Source organism: Arvicola amphibius, chromosome 8, assembly GCF_903992535.2.
Source record: "Arvicola amphibius chromosome 8, mArvAmp1.2, whole genome shotgun sequence".
Lineage (NCBI taxonomy): Eukaryota > Metazoa > Chordata > Mammalia > Rodentia > Cricetidae > Arvicola > Arvicola amphibius.
Genome location: NC_052054.1, coordinates 54,145,103 through 54,165,718, shown reverse-complemented (window position 1 = coordinate 54,165,718; position 20,616 = coordinate 54,145,103). Strand labels below are relative to the sequence as shown.

Genomic DNA, 20,616 nt, shown 5'->3' with positions numbered 1-20,616 from the left:
ATAGATAGATAGATAGATAGATAGATAGATAGATAGATAGATAGATATAGATACATATATGTATCTGTCATATATGTATCCTCCCGCCATGATGCCATCTACCAAGTTCTAATGTTATTCCAAAGGTCACAAACGAATGGGGCTGACAGACCTTGGACTTTCAGCCTCTAAAACTAAAATAAGCTAAATAAACCTTGTTTCTTTATAAAGTATCCAAACTCAAGTATGTTATTACAATAACAAAGAGAGAAATGAACTAACATTATTTACTAAATTTATTATAATTATTATTTGGCACTCTCTCCTATAGTTCACAACTTTGAACTATATAGATTGTTAATCACTGTGTATCTAGCACCTTCTATACATGACTTACAATAAGTACATAATTATAACTGAAATTAAAAGTAGGAAATTTTAAACATAAAACTAAAGTTTGTTAATACTCTCAATAATCTAAGAACACTTGAAAATGCTATTTACACACAGTTAACTCTTCACTTTGATGAAATCTAAAAGTCTAACAAAACTCATAAAACAGAGATAAGAATGAAAAATCACAAAGAAAAATCAAACATAAGGAAAAGAACAAAATATCCCAGATATGCTAAACTCTATTAGATGTTTCACATATGGCATCTTTTCTCAGAGCCAGAAACAGAAGAGAAGGCTCATGACAGGATCATCCGTGCTGATGAAAAGTATTCCAAACAATAAATAACACCACACTCATTTCCAGAGAGCCAAAGCAAAAGGGGTTGAGGGTGGAGGATACACATGATTATGCTTTGTGTCCAATTTTCTAAAAGAAACCCTCCAAAAAGACAAACATTTTCTCACATGCAGATTCAGTAAAATAACTTAGAAAGTATTCTGCATTTTTCTTTTAATTATATTTTAAATGTAATTTGGAAGCTACTTCCAGAAATTACATAGCTTAGATTCAGAAATACTGTCAGGAAATATCTAGGTAGTATAAAGTAGCAAGAGTTTTTATAATTTCTAAACTTTCTCTGAACTGTTACCAAAATCTATTTAGTCATTATTTGAGCTTCATTCTGAATTAAATAAATCATTTATTTTTATCATAAATAAATATTACCAAAAAGGCCTTCAACTTCTTTTCCTTGAAAACTAGGTTCAAAGCTGACAGAATGGCTCACCTGTCACAAGCCTGTTTCACAAGCCTGATGGCCCACGTTCAATTCCCAGAGCCCTCATAAGGTATGGAAGAAAAGAATCAATCCACAAAGCTATCCTCTGTCCTCCACACTGATGTAGTGTGCAATGGCACATGTATGCCCACATACACATCATACACACACAATAGATAAATTAATAAGAAAAAAAATGGAGGTTCAGGTACCTGAAGTATTGAGCAAAAACGAGGTGGGGGCTTGAGACTGAGAAATAGGAATTATTGGCCTAAAACTGGGAATGGCGGTCCAAACTTTTAATCCTCAGAAGACAGAGGCAGACGATGCATGCGAGTTCAAGGCCAGCCTGATCTACATAGCTAGTTTCAGTTCAGCCAGGGCTACATAGTGAGAACCCGTCTCAAATAAAGAGATGGGGAGGGGGTGTTTATAAATTTTTAATTTAAAATGAGAATAGACAACAAATAAAAGAGACAAGACAGCTATATTGGTCGCAGTGCTAACTCTGCATCTAGCTTCTTATCACTGAGCATTACCATCAGAGCTGAGATTCCCTCTCTGTGCAAAAACCAGTCCTTTCCCTCTTAAAAATCTTATTTCAGTCCTCTGAAGTTACACATCTATGTTTAAAACTAGTCTCATCCTTTAAACCCAGATTTAAAATAATTGGTTCAACACTTAATCCTCTACCAGTTTTTTTTTTCTTTCTACAGCAGGTAGATGTGGGTAATTTACTTTTCTGCAGTAACAACCTTCAGTTCCCATCACAGATAATCTAGTGACTGAGTTAAATAAAGACTTCACATAAATCCAGTGTAAAGCACACCCTTTAGCCTCACTGAATCAAATCCTTGCTAGGGGATTGTCTAAGCAGATGAGCCTGCCAAAATTAAGGTGATATGGTCCTACCCACCACATTCACTGCATAATTCTGCCCAAATCAATTTACCTCTTAGCCTTAGCTTAAGGAAAACCATAAATACCTTGAGTTAACACAGAATCAAACATATTAAGCATGAGACAACTTTAGTTATCACCTTGAAATTCACACTTGATCTTATCAGTCTTTGAAATCTTTGATTTTCATATAGACTTCAACATAAAACTCCAGTGCTAGCATATAATATTTACAGTCTTCAAACAAGCGCTGACTCACATACCCTTCTCCTTCTGAGTTTTAGCCTGTCCACAGCTCTACAGCTGCTAACCAAACCTGCCCCTCTCACAGGCTACAACTTCTACAGTCACACATGTAAGCCATCCTCAGATCCCCAACTAACACCTAGCAAAGAACAAGCACTCGGTATGTGTTGTTATTGAAATCCATTACTTACTTTACTGTAGGAATAATATTTGGCTGGGGTTTTAATAACCGTAAACGGTACCACATACATCTTCCATAGACTTTTCTGATATTCTTTAATCGAATTTGTTCTGTCAAGAAAGAAAAGTAAAAACAAGTTAAATTATTTTTCACAATGAAATCCAAACCAGAGTTAATATCATATTAACCTTATTACTATCCTAACATTTTGCTGAAACATAAAATCTTGCCTATTTATATAATCCTTACAAAAACTCAAACTATGCTAAGCTGTCTGTCACAACAAATGATATAAAAAAAAGTTTAATAAGAAGCAAGTATTTTTCATATGAAACTTCTCCAAAAATTTAGAAACTAACTTGAATTAACTATGATCAACTGTCTAAGCATTTCTCTCCTATTCTTTCTTTGTATAGAACAAAAAGTATAAAATAATTTGAATATGGTTTATTTAGTAACCAAGGAGAAACTACATTCAAGTATGGAAATAATTACCTAGTCAGACATATTCTAACCAACAGGGTTCAGAACTGTATCTACTGAAGATGTAAAACTAACAGAATTTGTAGTTTTAACATAAAAAGCAACTGACAGTTGAAAAAGAGTGGACAGTAAAATTCATTTATCATAAATTTTAATTATTTTATGCTAAATTGGAAAAGTGGGTTAAACCTGTAAGAACTTAAGATAGATTTTATGTAAGAATGTGACAAAAATTATTTGACTCTATGAAATGCTGCAATTCAATTAAAAATTTTAACCAAACCTAAAATGTCATATACTGTTTTACTGAAGTTGGCACAATCATTTGGTTTCAATAACTCCTCCCTAGATTTAAAATACATAATTAAGGGGCTGGAGAGATGGCTTCGCAGTTAAGAGCATGGCTGTCAAGTTCAAATGGGCTGTGAAGCAGTTCTATGATTGCAGTGTAGTTAAGGTCAGTATACCAAACCGTCCTTATGAGAAGAAAAGGACATGCTTAACAATTCCATAGCTCCTAGCTACTGTTCCCAATAAAGTTGGGATCATGTAACCTAAGTCCAGCTGGGCTAATTCTATTGTTGTTTTGATACTGTATTTTAGAAAAAAAATACACAAAACTAAAATTCTTACATGAGATACTGCGTAAGTAAAACAATTTGGTACCCAGGGCCAGCAAGGTGCTTGGTGGGTAAAAGTACAGACCACCAAGCCTGACATCCTGGGTTCTATCCCTGGGACACATATGGTGGAAGAAGAGAACTAAATCCCGTAGGTTCCCCTGACTTCTATATGCATGCAAAGCATGAATATGTATGCACTATTTCATCTATTTTGGATTTCTTAAATACCATATAGAGAGACTGGAGCGATGGCTCAGCAGTTAAGAGTACTGGCTGCTCTTCCAGAGGGCCCAGTTTCAATTCCCAGCAGCTTACAACTAGTCCCAAAGAAGGTAATACCTTCAGTCATCTGCAGGCACTGCCCACACATGGTTCACAAGACACAGATACAGGCAAAAGCCCTTACAAGTCATTAGTAGTGACATTGGGATGAGGAGAGGCAAGATCTCTGTGAGTTCGAGGCCATCAACCTGGTCTAGAGTGAGTTGCTGGGCAGCCAGGGCTGTATAGAGAAACTCTATCTTAAACAAACAAAAACACCACACTTAAAACAACAAATTAAAATTAAAAAACAAACCCAACAGGTAGGTTCAACCGCCCTATTTGTATACTGTGACAAAGGCACCCGCATATTGCCTGGCAGAGATATCAATGTAATGAAGACAGATCCAGGTAGAAGCAGCAGCAGTAACAAAGGAGTTTTATATATGCAGGTAGACTAATCAAAAAAGTTAATATATCAAAACACTAAAATGTACCTTTTACTGTCAGAGAATATAGTGACAAATATAAAAAGACAGAAGACTAAACCTGGACTATTAGTCTGGAAGTGAAGTGAAGGCAACAATATGAATTAATATAAAAATATAAACCTGGGTGTGGTGGCACACACCTTTAATCTTAGCACCTGGGAGGCAGAGGCAGGTGGATCTCTGTGAGTTCAGCCTGGTCGACAGAGCTAGTTCCAGGACAGCCAAAACTACACAAAGAAACCCTGCTTCAAAAAACTAAATAACTAAATAAATAGAGTATGGGCACTGCTCTCCCTACAAATTCCTACATATTCCCTACCTCTGTGTACTAAGTAAGACTAGGGCAGCGGAATCCCAATAGCAGTGAGCATGCTATACAGATTTAGGCTTCTAAATAATAGGAGTCAGACATCTCAGTACCCAGAAACTAGAAATCCTTGTACCTTTCTGCAAAATATTAATTATCAAAGAAGAAAAGAATGACTTTCCAATGCGGAAGCAAGTCTCCCAGGACGGCCACATCCTCATGCAAGGAACCATCTTAAATGTCAAACAAACTTTCAAATAAGTGAATTAAGGATCTTGAAATGGGGAGGTTAGCCTAGTAGGTCCAATATAATCAAGGAGTGCTTCTCAGAGAGAGATAAGAGAGCTAAGACAGGAAGTGATAACATATTGAGACCAAAGGTTAGATTGATGCTCCTTTGAAGATGAATAAGGGGCCACAAGCCAAAGAATATAGACTGTCTCTAGAAGCTGCAAATGGTCAGCTCAGCGAGTTCTACTTCAAGGTCTCAAGAAGGAACAAGCCCTAGCAACATCATTACTGCCTAGTAAAAAAACCCATTTATACTTCTATCATCCAAAACTGTACGAAAATAAATCTGTGCTGTTTTAAGCCACTGTATGTAATGATTTGTTACAACAAGAAAAAATACGGAAAACCTGACAGACAACGCTTTAAGTGACCAGTGAATAATGCCAATAAAAGAGCAAACTGAAAGTATATACCACCTGATAAAATGCAATGAAAAGAACAGACTCATCAGATATAAAATCTGAATCTAATCATGAAAACATATCAGACAACCCAAATTAACGTTCATTCTATTAAATAATTGGCCTATAATATTTAAAGTCAGGGGAAGATGAAGAACTATTCTAAACTTAAAAGGAGACTAAAGAAACATGTCAACTAAATGTGATGTATAGTTCTGAACTTAAATTTTTGCTACAAAGGACATCACTGAGACAAGTGACAAAACCCGAATGGGGTCTGACAGTAAGATAGTAATGTCAAATCTTCTGATTTTCGTGGTTAAATTATGAACTTCAAAAAAAATACTACTGTAAAATTTTAATCTGCTTCTCATTAAATTAAGCTTCAACAGACTCCTATTTCAAGTATAAAACTGGAAAACCCTTTATAAGATTTTATAATAATAATTCTTAAGGCTATGAACCAGACAACTAGATCTAATCAAAGGAAAAAATTCTAATGTCCCTGGCTAAAAGAACATACACAGTCTGCAGCCTTGAAAATATGTACCTACACCTTACAAGCCATACTCTCCAACCCTAAAAATAGTATCTTGGCCTCTTGAAAGAATATGTACGTCAATCAATAATTGCATATTATCATGATATTTAAATTTGCAGCACAATTAAATATACATAGAGCACATTCCAAATTGCCATGGTGATCTGAAGTCAAAGAAATCTATCCTTGTAGTTTTTTTAAAACATTTTTTAAAGAATTATTTTATGTATGTAAGTACTATGCTTTTATGTGTGTCTATGTACTACGTGTGTGCCTGGTACCTGTAGAGGTCAGAAGGCATCAGATTCTCTGGAACTGGAGTTATGGATGGTTGTGAGCTATCCTGTAGGGGCTGGGATTCAAACCTGGGATCTCTGCAAGAGCAATGCTCCTAACTGCTGAGTCCTCTCTCCAAACCATTATACAGTTTAATGATACACTCTGAAATAAGTTCATTTACCAACTTCTATTTAGAATTAATAGTTTTGGAGACTAATTAGCAATATCATTAACTTATGACATAATTTTGGTTCTGTTTTAATGTATGTGTGTGTGCATGCCTCCTGATTGTGTGTGTGTGCATGCATTCGGGAGCTGACAGAGACCAGAAGAGGGTACTGGATCCCCGGAATTAGAGTTACAGGTGGTTCTGAGCCTCTACAAGAGTTAAAGTAAGTACACTTAACCTCTAAGCCATTCCTCCAGAGCCCAAGTCGTGGATTTTAAAGAAAGTATCCATTTATAGAAAAGAAAGCACATTTTCCACTTATGGATACAAGTTATGACAGAAGATATAAAGCTAATTGTTTTTCTAGTTCTAATTCTGTCCTGGATTTTCTGGGTTTGGTGGCAGAAAAGTACATAAATAAAAAAGTACACTGATATTCAAAGTGTAAAATGTAATGTAAAGCTCCACATTCCAAATGCCTATTCCAACTACAGAAGTTCACTATGTTATATAAACTTTTGATCTAGTTGATTTTGATGTGTGATATTTTTATTTGTTTACAAAGTTTTTATATTAAAGTTTCTAAAATTAAAAAATATATAGAAAAAATATTGTTATAATCTAACTAGCAAAAAAATCACCTAAATAAAACTGTCAAAAAGCTCTGACTTAATTTTTCAGTTAAAATAAGCATATCAGTACATACTTTGATAGTCTAAAGACTACAAAAACCAATAAATTTTAGAACACAATGTCTGCAAATTACTAATCTTATAAAATGAGACATGCAATTTATTTCATTACAAGCTACTTAAAAGAAAAAAGATGTGCTACTTTTTTCTAAAAGTAATTCTTGAAGCATTTCCCAAATCTTGAGTTCAGAAAATAGTATTAAGAATTAAATATTATATTCAGCATTCCAAGAAGTTTGAGAATATCCATTTTCTAGTTACCTGAGGTCTCCCTACATCTCGCTGACACTGTATCACCTCTCTCAGGCCATATCTACTCACTGTCTATAGTTTTTTAAAATCAATTAAAAAAATAGGCCTGGTGATTTGAATGAGAATGTTCCCGTAAGCTCAGATATTTTGATTCTTGGTCCCCAAGTGGTGGTGCTGTTTGGGGAAGTTTGGGAGATATAGCCTTGTTTGGAGGAGATAATGTCACTGGAAGATAGGCTTTGAGAATTTAAATCATGTCACTGAGTTCACTCTCTCTGCTTCCTACTTGGGATTCAAGATTTAAGCCCTCAGCCTCCTGCTCTAAGGCCTGCTGCTTGTATTCATTCTTCCCCACCAAACAGTCTCTGATCCCCCAGGAAACATAAGTCAAATAAAACCTTTCTATAAATTATCTTGGTCATGGTGTTTTATCACAGCAACAGAAAAGTAACCAATACAACAGACAAGCAAGTTTTGTTTTGTTTTTGTTTACAATAGTGGAGTATTTTTTTAGGATACTTGAGGAAAAGAACGAAATAATCACAAATAAAAATGATCTAGTCATTCTAACCACAGAACAGAATAACAGAAACTAAAGGTTCTTTTATATCTTTTTTAATTTTGATTTTTTTTCCCCCATTACATTCTTAACTTGGAGGTTTGTCTTTTGTCCCAGCTGATTTAGAACCATTTGTATGTAGAAGCGACAGAATAATCACTAATACCTGCTCATCATCCTCACCACCCGGAACACAATCAGGTTAATCTAAATAGGAATGCAGATTTGGGTTAATCCACCCATGCAAATACTGACAATGGAGAAGGGAGCACAGGGGATAACTGATCAACAGAGCACAACTCATAAGAGCAGTGTGAAACTACCCCACCACCAGAAAGATACCAATGCCCAGGAAGCTTTGACAAAAGAAGTGCAAACCAATACAAAGCAAGCAGTTTAAATAGACCAAGAGTCAGCCTGTCTTCCTAAAGCTAGTAATTGACTGAACATCAGCATGTTATTTATGCAATATACCTCATCTACCTTAATTTTCTTTTCCTTTTATATTACAAGTATAAAACAAGTACTACAGAGTAGGTTTTTGCTGTTGTTTTTTAACCTCAACATTACTGATATCTTGAAGTCAATTCTTTGTTTTCAATTGCTAGCCTGTTTACTATGGTTTATCATTATAATGATATTAACAGCTAGGTGCCAAAAGCAACTGCCTGGTGGAAAACAATTAGACACTCCCAAAAGAGATGGAGAGACAGCTAGTAGCTAAAAGCACTTACTGCCCTTGCAGACAGTCTGTGTCTAGTTCCCAGCAAGTACATGATAGCTTACAACCACCGGTAACTCCAGTTCCAAGAAACCAGACATCCCCTTTTGGCCTCCCCAGGTATTGCATGTAAACAGTGCATTGACATACATACAGGCAAAGCACCCACACATATAAAAAAAGGAGGCAAAAAAAAAAAAAAAAAAAAGAGGAGGAAGAGGAAGAGGACTATGATGACCAATCCAGACACTGTTAAATGTTACCTGGGAAACCAAATTTCCTCCAATTTCATCCCCTCCTTCTCATAAAGAGCTCATCAAATTAAAGAGAAATGATAAGGCTTGAAAATTGAAGAAAGATTGGGTTTAAAACCCAATTTAAGAAATAATAATCGGGGCTGGAGAGATGGCTCAGTGGTTAAGAGCACTGACTGCTCTTCCAGAGGTCCTGAGTTCAATTCCCAGCAACCACATGGTGGCTCACAGCCATCTGTAATGAGACCTGGCGCCCCCTTCTGGCATCTGGGCACACATGAAAGGAATGCTGTACACATAATAAATAAATCTTAAAAAAAAAAAAGAATAATCATCTCTTTTCAATCCTCTAAAAATGTCCTTCAGATAAAAAGAGAACCTTATTTTAAAACATTTAAAAAGCAAACAGTAACAAGAAAAGGCCTCAAGAAAACCCAAACTAATCCTAGTTAATGTTTGCCATGCTTTGTATGTCATCTAAACAGACATTACATAATTATTCCTAGGGGTATATTCTCAACTCTAAGTATTGGTTGGCACTGTAAGAAAATTCTGTAAAAATTACTTTTAAAATACCATGACTGAGGCTAGAGAAATAACTCATCAGTTAAGAGCACTTGCTGAGTTCTGACAGAGGACCTGAGATCAGTTCGCAGTACCCACATCAAGGTGCTTACAATGACCTATACTTCCAGTTCTTGGAGATCTAATACCTTTCCCTGTGGGCACCCATACACATATGTATCTACACACAACACACAAATAAATCTTTTTAAAATAAATCTTCTTTAGTAAATCTTTGTTAAAAAATATAATATGTGCCTATAGTATAGGGATCAAAAGCATAAACTTAGTGTACTATAATGTGATATTTACCATTTGAAGGAAAATTTTCAGTATTGTATTCAACTCCAAAAGTACTATACCTAATACACACAAAATAGTTTTTTCTTTTTAAGAGAGGGTCTTGGCAAAAACTGGCCTAAAACTCCTGACTGTCCTGTCTCTACCTTCCAAATGCTGAGATTACAGTAATGTGCCAACATGCCTGACTATATATTCTAAAAAACTATTAGGTAACTCAAAATAGCTCTGATGAATCAGATACTGAGTTATTTGCCTAGACCCCCCAACTAACCAGGAGACTGAGACACAATTATCACTTAAACGTAGGAGTTTGAGGCCAACCTAGACAATACAGAAAGACCCTTATTTTAAAAACAAAGCAAAAAAGACTGGGACTGGAGAAATGACTCATGGATTGAAAGCAGCACTGACTGGTCTTCTAGAAGACCAGTTCAATTCCTAGCACCCATACAGCAACTAGCAACCATCTGTTTTACCAGTTCCAAAGTATCCAATGGTCTCTTCTGATCTCAGCCAGAACCAGGCATGCATCTAGTGCACAAACATACATGCCAGCAATATACACCCATACACATAATACAAATTTAAAAAACAAAACAACCAATTAAACAACAACAAAAAAACCTTTGCTGACAGTAACACTGAATACACAGAGAACTTGAAAATTATTTCTTGAGGGGCAAGAGAGATGCCTCAGCAGTTTAAGAGCACGTGCTGCTCTTGCAGAGGACAGAAGTTCAGTTCCAGCATACACATAGTGGCTCACAGCCAGCCATAACTCCAGTACCAGAGGATCAAACACCCTCTTCTGATCTCCATTAGCACCAGACATGTACAAGGTGCATATGCATGCATGCGAGTAAAACACAAAATAAATCTAAAAAAAAGAAACTTTGCTTCTTGAAATGTATGGGAATAAAACTGTATATTAATGTAATACACCTTAGAGTATGTGGTTTTAAATAAACACTAACTTTATAAAGTAGACATTTTAAGAAAATATGACTACCCATGAAAGGACAATTAAGCTGATCAAAACTCTTTTTTTTTTTTCTTATTAAGAAATAGAAGCAGCCGGGCGGTGGTGGCGCACGCCTTTAATCCCAGCACTCGGGAGGCAGAGGCAGGCGGATCTCTGTGAGTTCGAGGCCAGCCTGGTCTACAAGAGCTAGTTCCAGGACAGGCTCTAAAAAAAAAAAGCTGCAGAGAAACCCTGTCTCGAAAAACCAAAAAAAAAAAAAAAAAAGAAAAAAGAAATAGAAACTGGATGGTGGTGTCCACACCTTTAATCTCAGCACTCAGGAGGCAGAAGCAGACAGATCTCTGAGTTCAAGGCCAGCCTGGTCTATAGAGCTAGTTCCAGGGCAGCCATCCAACCAAGACTACACAGAAAATGCCGGTCTCAAAAAATTAAAAAAAAAAAAAATGAAAGGAAGGAAGAAAGAAACAAGGTAAGAGAGAGGAGGAGAAAGCCGGGGCTGGCAGATGGCCAGTGGCTATGGGCGCTGCTCTTACAAACAGCACCTACGCTTGCTTCCTAGCACTCATGTCAAGCAGTTCACAGCCACCTACAGCTCCAGCTCTAGGGAATCCAAAGCCCTCTTTAACCTCCAAAGTCACCCACATATATGTGGTATACACTAACAATATATAAAAGTAAATATTTTAATATTTTTAAATAAAAATAGCAAATCAGATCTACCACTTCACTACCTGAAACTCTTCGGTAGCTCTCTGTTGCTCCTACAATGAAATCCAAGCTTCTCGGAGACACATCTGAGTAGGAGGCCAGCTCTGATTCGGCAGCCCAGACTATTCTCCTCATTGGCCACATCTCTGTCACATTAATCTCCTTTGTTCTAAGAACATGCCAAACACTTTTCTGTCTCAATAGCTCACACACAATTGTTACCTCAGCCTAAAACAGGCCTTTCTCCAGCCAACACAGAACATTAAATGATAGGCTCCTTTTGTCATTCAGCTCACAACTGTTGGGAATGTTCTGAGGAAGGCCTTCTGTGAACTAACACAGCACTTATTATGTGGTTTTTTGATGGTTTACATGTAGTATGCCAATTACTCATTCCCAAAACTCCCAGGAAGTAACCGTCATTACAAGGATAAGGTCTATACTGTTCACCCCTCTATTCTGTTACAAGCATAGTAGATGATAGGTATTAGTATTGTAAAACTTTAAGACAATTCTGAGGACAATTCTGAGCCCTCTTAGTCTCAGGAGTAGTGCTCCCCCTCCCCGCTGGGAACAAAGGACCTAACAGCTACACATGCACGTACTGAGATGTTGGGAACTTTCCATCTCCCAGAATAGGGGCAAGATAACCCTTAGGTGTTGACTCAGTTACTGGTGTTTTGACTCAGGCCCTAGGAAAAGGGCAAAGTGACCTTCAAAAGTTTCCCCTTACCTCATCTGATCTGGCAACCACTCTCCAGCCAATTATTGGTAATAGCCAATCATAATAGTTAAAGAACAATCCCCAGCCACCCCCCTTGCTTCTGTGGTTTTTTCCTGTAAAAGTAGCCTGTACCAGCTATTTGGGTTTTTTCTGGCCTCTAATGCTGAAAGACCCTGTCATGACAGAATTAATAAAATCCTCATGCTTTTACATCAGCTGTGGTGTGAGATGGTGTCTTGGGGCGACTCCTCCTTGATGATTGGACTCTAGGGTCCAACAGTATTTAGTATATGAATTATTCCATTTAGAACTTTCAATGAAGTAAATAACATTGAATATGTAGATATATACTGATGTAACTATTATTTTTTTAAAAAAAGTACTGAGGCTCACAGAAACTAAATAACTTGCCCCAAGTTACAGCTCTTTCCTAAAGAACATCAAATAACTACTACGAAATAGAGATGGGACTTTTGCAAAAGTTTAGATTCACAAGCCTGAAAATTTAACCCTTTTATTATACTGCCTCCCTCTAATAAAGGAATACCTAGATTGTTCAGACAATTCTCAAAGAACTAAAACATGCCTGTGCCCCTCTTCTCATGAACTCTCCTATACTTACCCTAACTGCACCTCCAAAGTGAAAAAATAATATGAAGAAATCAAAATATTTAAGAATAAAATCCTTTCTCACATAGTAGGGATGATAATAATAAATTAAAAAAGAATTAAATCCTTTCTGTTTCCTCTGCCACCATGTGCCTGTGAAAAGTTTGTGGTGAAGAGGGGGCAAAGAAAGGTTGTGAAGCTCACCTTGACTGAGCATACCGTAGAAGATAGAACCATGGGTGCTGCCAATCTGAAATAATTCCTCCAGAAGAACATGACAGTGAACAGGAAAGTTGAAAATTTTAGGGGGAGCTGAGACCATCCACTAGAGCAAGAGCAAGTTCACTGTCACTTCTGAGGTGCCTTTCTCCAAAAGGTATATGAAATATTGCACCAAATATATTTGAAGGCCAGGCTGTGGTGACGCACGCCTTTAATCCCAGCACTGAGAAGGCAGAGGCAGGCAGATCTGTAGGTGGAACAGCGGCTGTGTCTTGCCACCTGGCTAGCTTTACCCAAAATAATTACACAAAAACTATTCATTTAAACACTACCTGGCCCATTAGTTTCAGCCTCTTATTATCTAATTCTTACATCTTGCTTTAACCCATATTTAGTAATCTGTATAGCACCACAAGGTGGTCGCTTACCAGGAGAGATCTAAACCTGTGTCTGTCTTGGAGAGGAGAAGCATGGTGACTGCCTGAAGCGTCCACCTTTTCTCTCCCAGAATTCTGTTCTGTCTACTCCACCTACCTAATTTTCTGTCCTATTAAAGGGGCCAAGGCAGTTTTTTTATTAACCAATGAAAGTAACACATAGACACTCCTCCATCACAGATCTGTGAGTTTCAGGCCAGCTGGTATACAAAGCCTGTTTCAGGACAGCCAGAGCTGTTACAGAGAAACTGTGTGTGTGTGGGGGGGGGGGATTGTTTTTTGAAGAGCAATCTCTGAGACTGGTTGCTCACAGTTGCCAGTAACAAAAAGATTATCTGTGTTACTTCCAGATTAACCAAGACTAAAGGGAGGAGGAGAACAAGACACATTGGTCTGGAATGTTTTGTATGAATTCTTAAATAAAATTTAGGACAAAAAATAATTAAAAATTCATTAGATGTAATCTCCAATAAAGTCAAGTGAAGCAAAGTTTTTCAATCCCCAAAAATGTACTAGAAGTAAAACAGTGAAAAATTTTATGCTGAAGAGTAAAGGAAGGCAAGCTAATAAATTAAATTTGGCAGGAGAATCAGAAACTTGATCTCCAGGGCAGCAATCCCGGAAAGTGATGTGAAATCTAAGAAGCAGAAGCCTGTTAGGAGACCCTTCACTCTAGGAAGAGATGGTACTGTGTCACTCTGGCTTCTAGTTCCAGGATGGGATCCTTCCTCCATTACACACTCACACATCTACCATGGAGCTCTTATCAGTCAGTGCTACACTGTTTTTGACTTTCTGCCACCAAAATATTTAGCCTAGGCTACATGAGACCCTAATACAAAAATACTAGGGAAAAAAATGTAGTATTGTATAAAAAACAATAAAGAAATAATAACAAGAAAATATATTCATGTTCAGGATAGACACAATTTTTATATTTTCCATGTGTAGTTGGTAATACCATGAATCCTCATATTAAAAGTCCACTAGCAAGCATGAAACACCATTTTTTAAAAGACTATTTTTAATTAAGTGTGTTTGTGTGTAGATATGTACATGAGCACATGAGCCCACTCCCATGAAGTCAGGAGAGGACGTCAGATCCCTTGGGCCCTGAATACAAGTGGCTGTGAGCTGCTGGTTAGGAACCCAACCTGAGCAAAAGCACCAACCATAGTTAACTAAAGAACCATCTTTCCAACCCTGGAACAACCATTATTTTCATTTAATTTAATTTATTTATTTGGAGATAGGGTCTCACTATATAGCTCTGGCTGCCCTGGAACATGTATTTTGGCTAGGCTAGCCTCACTGAGATGAACCTGTCTCTGCCTCCCAAATGCTAAAATTAAAGGTATGTACCATCACAGACTGGCAGGAATCACTACTCTTAAGTAACCAATATTAAAGTTAATTTTGACTCCTCTACGCTCAAGGCTGTTGAAGGCTGAAAATCTATCTTACCCATTAATAAATATCTTTCCTCTTTACATCTACCTGAAGTATATTAAGTATTATATGAATATGCACAGAAAATTATAAACTCTTTTATACAATAATGCTTAGAAATAAGATCTACTATGTACCAAGATCCTTCTGGACACTGGAGATACACCAAAGACAACAACTCTTGGTCCAGACATGTGGTACAGTTGGTAGAATGATCGAACAGAATCTAACAGGCCCTAAGTTCTAAACTATATAAAGCTGGCACAACAGTGTATCTATAACAGCATTTCTGAGATGTATACAAGAAGATCAGTGGAAGAAAGAAGCAGAATAAAAAGTTCAAAGTTATCCTCTACTACTTGGAAAAGTCGGGGGTCCTCCTGGGATACATAAGACCCAAAACCCTCCTCTACTTACACTATATAGTGTAGTAGAGTAAGGGAATAACATTAGTTGGGCAGTGGTGGCACATACCTTTAATCCCAGCATTCAGGAAGCAGAGGCAGGTAGACCTTGTCTACAGAGCAAGTTCAGGACAGCCAGGACTACATAGAGAAACTCTGTCTCAAATAAACAAAAGAAAAAGAAAGACAGAACAGACAGACAGGACAGAGAGACAGAGACAGAAAGACAGAAAGAAGGAGGGAGGAAGAGAGAGAAAGGGAGGGAGGGAGGATAAACAAGTAAATATTGCAGAGGAACATGGGGGTGACAAAGTGAGCTCACTGTGAAGATGACATCTGAGCAAAGAGAATGGGGACAAAGGCGAAGGCATTGTGGCTACCCAGAAGAAAAGTACTGCAGGCCAAGCAAACAGTAAGGTGAAGGGAAGGAAAGAGTACTCAAGAAGAGAGTAGTACAGCTCCAACTGGGAAAAGAACGGGGTTCACAAGGCACTGAGGCAAGGTTTCATGAACCCATGACCCTTTCACAGAGAAATTTTTACACAACACTGGATATATGTGTATAAAATAGGTACACCAGTCAAACATTTATTGATAAATCATAAAACTGAAAATAATTCTTAGTATACAAATTATTTTTACCATTTCTTTTAAAAGAAAGCAATCTGCATACTAATGAGATGGCTTTACTTGTTTATTTTTAGTCTTGGCTGAATATTTAATATACAGGACATATAGCATTCTCAATGTTACTTGAAATTCTGAATTATTATAATCATCAAGGCTGATAACTACACTTAGCATAAATACATACTACAAAATATGTAAGTATATTTAAGGACATTTTAGAAATTATTGGAAATTCTGTTCTAATTCCAAAATAAACTTTAATGATTATTTTTTCATATGAAATTCAATTCAACTCATCAAATATGATTTTAAAATTCAAACATCCTAGGAGCAGAAAAGATGGCTCAGTTGTTAAGAGTCCTGTTTTCTCTTCCTGCTCAACCATGCACCCACACCAGGCTGCCCACAACTACATTTAACTCCAGCTCCAGGGGATCAGACACCCTCTTTTGGCCTCTGTAGAGGCACACAAACATATACAAAAAATAAAAATAAAATAAATTTTAAACCAAACATTCTTGGCTGGAGAGATGGCTTATCAGGAAAGAGAACTTACTACTCTTCCAGAGAACCCAGATTCAGTTTCCAATATGCACATCCAAAACCCCAGATTCCCAGTTCCACAGGATCCGATGCTCTTCTGGCCTCCACAGGCACCAAACACAAATGCATATACACATATGCAGATAAGCATTCATATATATAAATATAAAAATAAATCTTTAAAAAACATTTTAACAATACAATCCAAAGATACACTAATTTTGTACTTAACATTCTAAGCAATGACAGTAGAAAGTCTTTGTTTTCCACAACTAAATCATTATGCACCTATAAAAGCACAAAACTTGCCGGTACAGTGAAGAACACAGCATTTACAAGAGTTGAGTATGAATTGCGGTATTTCAGGCAGTCTGCATCACTGCACAGGGTCATGTTCAGAATTAGGGTCACAGGGAAGTCCACAGACACAATGCAGGTGAGTGATGACAGAAAAACTTGGAATTCATTTTTCATCTGACTTTGAATCAAAAATTAGTTCCAAACATTGAAAAGTTTAAAGAGTTAAAACCATTAACTTTCTTAGTAAAAAAATGATTAAACTTGTATAACCTTGAAATTGTCAATAGAATCTTAGGTATGTTCCCAATAATATAAACGAACAAAAGGAAATGAATTGGACTTCAATGAAATTTAAACGTTTTGGTTTTATTAAAGGGCATTACCAAGAAAGTAGAGAGAATAGCAGCTCTCACTGTAGTTCCAAGAGATGCAAGGCTCTCTTCTGCCCTCCCTGGGTACAGGCACACACATAGTGTGTACATACATGCAGGCAATACACATCAACACAAAAATCAATCTGAAAAACAAATTTAAGTATTTAAAACTTTTCTAACCTTTAGCATGCCACTATTACCACACTAGATGCAAATACTTTATCCAGCTAGCGTGCACAGTGCTTGTTTTCACTCCTCTTACACTCTTTCCAGTGCTCTGGACATAGCAATTCAAGCATCTAATTCTAATCCTGCCACATCCCATGCAAGATACCCAAACAAGACTGTGGCCGGTTGTGGTGGCGCACGCCGGTAGGATTTGCTGAAGGAGGCAGAGGCAGGAGGATCACAAGTTCGAGGCCAGCCTGGGCTACACATTTGGCCGGGCGGTGGTGGCGCACGCCTTTAATCCCAGCACTCGGGTGGCAGAGGCAGGCGGATCTCTGTGAGTTCGAGACCAGCCTGGTCTACAAGAGCTAGTTCCAGGACAGGCTCCAAAGCTACAGAGAAACCCTGTCTCGAAAAACAAAAAAAAAAAAAAAAAACAAAAAAAAAAAAAAAAACCAAACAAGACTGTGCATATTGCACTCATCATTTTATTGTTTTCTGTACCCACTACGAATGTCAGCCAATGAATACTCAACCAACAACTACTAGACAGAACTACCAAAAAAAAAAAAAAATCAAAGGTTGAAAAGATTTGGAATCTGTATGAGAAAATTTCTTCATCCATGACAATTCCAAACAGTAAGGAATATTTTTTTTCAAGAGTATTAACAAGAATTTTCAATAAACAATGTGGCCTTAGCAGAAATGGCATAACATTTCTTATTGATAAAGAGTCTGGTAATGATGGGAAATGGATTTTTTGTCTTCTGGGTTTTTTTGTTGTGCTTAAACTTTTATTTATGGAAGGGACTGGTACATGAACATGCATGTGAAGCCAAGGCAACCTGCAGAATTCAGTTCTCACCTTCTAGCATATGGGTTCAGGAATCAAATTCAGATCATAAAAGTGTTGTGAGCCATCACTAGACCTAGGAAATTGTGGTGGTGTTTGTGTTTGCTTGCTTGCTTACCTGCTTGCTTGTTTGGGACAGGGTTTCTCTGTGTAGCTCTGGCTGTCTGGTAACTTGCTCAATATACTAGGCTGGCCTCAAGCTCAGAGATCCACCTGTTTCTGCCTCCTGATACTGGATTTAAAGGTGTGTACCACCACAACTTTCAAGCCACGTGTTTCTGTTTTGAACCAATAAGATCTCCACCATGACCACCCAGCTAAAAAATTTTTAAAGTAACATCTGAAGGCTAGACATGTAGATGAGAACTCAGTTCTCTCTCTCTCTCTCTCTCTCTCTCCCTCTTCCCCCCACATCTCTCTCGATCGCTCTCTCTCCTCATTCTCTCTCCTCTCTCTCTCGGTGTGTTGTAGTGAACAAAATGTATGACTTAGGGAACAAGTATCTGGGAAAACAGTCTTGCTTGGTGATACATGGCTTTAATCCCAGCACTCAGGTGGCGGAAGCTAGTGGGTCTCTTGAGTTCCAGACCAACCAGGGATACATAATAGAAATCTCTCAATAATAAAGAGAAAGGGAAACGGGAGCTCCCCTGGAGCATCTATGTTGGGCAGTGCAAAACCACCTATTACTTCAGCTCCAAGAAAACGCCCTCATCTGGCTTCCTAAAACCCCTTCATATACATGCAAAAACACACACATATACACATAATTTAAAACTTTTTAATTGGAGAAAATTAACTAATCTTTAACTTTTCAGGTTCTACCAAGATCAAGTGTGTATGTAAACTAACCTTTAAACAAAAATAATTTTACATCTTATTAATCCAATGTTTGTCACATCTATAAAGCCTGAATGTACCCTAATTCCTTCACCCAGGTGGTTTTCTCTGTGTTTTCATACCTGGTACTGAACCCCTTCAATCAAAATAAAATACACAGAAATTTTTTTCCTAAACAATCACACGTTTCTTCTATCTCTAATATCCCTTCAAGATATAAAGTCTTAAAAAGATTATATGCCCTAAATTAAGTATATACATTCACAAAATACATTGCTTTGAGAGACTAGAGAGATAGCTCCAGTTAGGAACACGTGCTCCTTTTACCAAGAACCTGGGTTCCAATTCCAGCACCCACACATAGCAGCTCACAATTGCTTTAAACACAAACCTAATATCAACCAGTTCTTTTCTAATTAAAAAAAAAATAAATAAAAGAAGAAGAAGCAAACTTGCTAGTTTAAGAAGGAATACTGGGAGGCTGGAGAAACATTTGCCGCGGCCGGGCGGTGGTGGCGCATGCCTTTAATCCCAGCACTCGGGAGGCAGAGGCTGGTGGATCTCTGTGAGTTTGAGGCCAGCCTGGCCTACAAGAGCTAGTTCCAGGACAGGCTCCTGTCAGAGGACTTTGTTATGATTCCCAGCACCCATATGGGGGCTCACAACAATTTGTAGTTCTAGTTCCAGGGAATCCAGTGCCCTCTTCTGACCTCCAGAAGCACCAGACATAACCATTAGGTACACAGACATGACATTAGGTACATAGACATAACACAAGTAAAATGTCCACAGACTTTTTTTTAAATGTTCATCCCAATCCTTTTCACTATACGCACTTCACAAACTGGGCTGATCATCAAATAACTTCCAAGAGACCAGAAGTCAATGAAAAGGGAAATAAATATATAAGAAATAAACTGCCCAAGCTATCTCAAAATTTTCTTTTTAATCTAGTCACACTTCTATATTCTAACATCTCAGTGAAATGAGCTAAGATGGACTCTGAGTTCCATCTAATTTCCCAACTTCTAAACTATTCTCCACTCCATTCAAAAAAGCAAAACCAGCCAGATGTCACTGCTCTGCTGCTTCCTAGGTTAGTAACAGGACAAAAAATAAGCTTCTCAAAATGGTTAGCTTGGCCCAAGCCAATCAAATTTCAAATCTGCCATTTACCTACATGCTTTTTTGCAGTGTTCCCCTACTTACAGAAACCTCGGTCAACAAATGTCGCCCAATGTGGACAACTACATCCACATAAAATCTGGGAGAGCTTAGGAAGTAATTCTAGACACAAAAGAACAGAGTTAAACACCGCTTCTTAGTAGCAGCATTTTCTCGGATGGACTCTGTTTGCTAGAGACAAGCACATCTCATTTAAGAGAAGCTTCCTGACTCAGCTTTAGCTGCAAAAACCTTGCAGCTCTTTCAAGAGCCCCACCACCACCACAAAACACTTAAAGAGTTTTTATGAATAGCCAACAGCATGCTTCTTGGTGGTGGCAGGGATGTTGAAACGCCATAGAAATGCAGCAATAAACATGGCTCCAGCCAGTACCTCCACCATGAGGCTAGACTCTCAGAAAGCTAAGAAATGGGGTTGGACCCAGCCATCAAAGCCACTGCTTTAATCCTAGCCATATCACTTAGCAAATTACAGACTCAAGTAGTCAGAAAAAGAGAGATAAAGATAGAATCAGA

At 37.6% G+C, this 20,616-nt stretch overlaps 1 protein-coding gene across 2 annotated transcripts in view; it reads right to left on the bottom strand.

The window, feature by feature from the left end:
• Positions 1–20,616, bottom strand: part of Sec63 (SEC63 homolog, protein translocation regulator) — a 79,100-nt gene that overhangs the window by 48,542 nt on the left and 9,942 nt on the right. For both annotated transcript variants that reach the window (XM_038338724.1, XM_038338726.1), the window contains exon 2: positions 2,492–2,591. In XM_038338724.1, the coding sequence (XP_038194652.1) occupies positions 2,492–2,591 (100 nt within the window). The remainder of the gene's footprint in view (positions 1–2,491; positions 2,592–20,616) is intronic.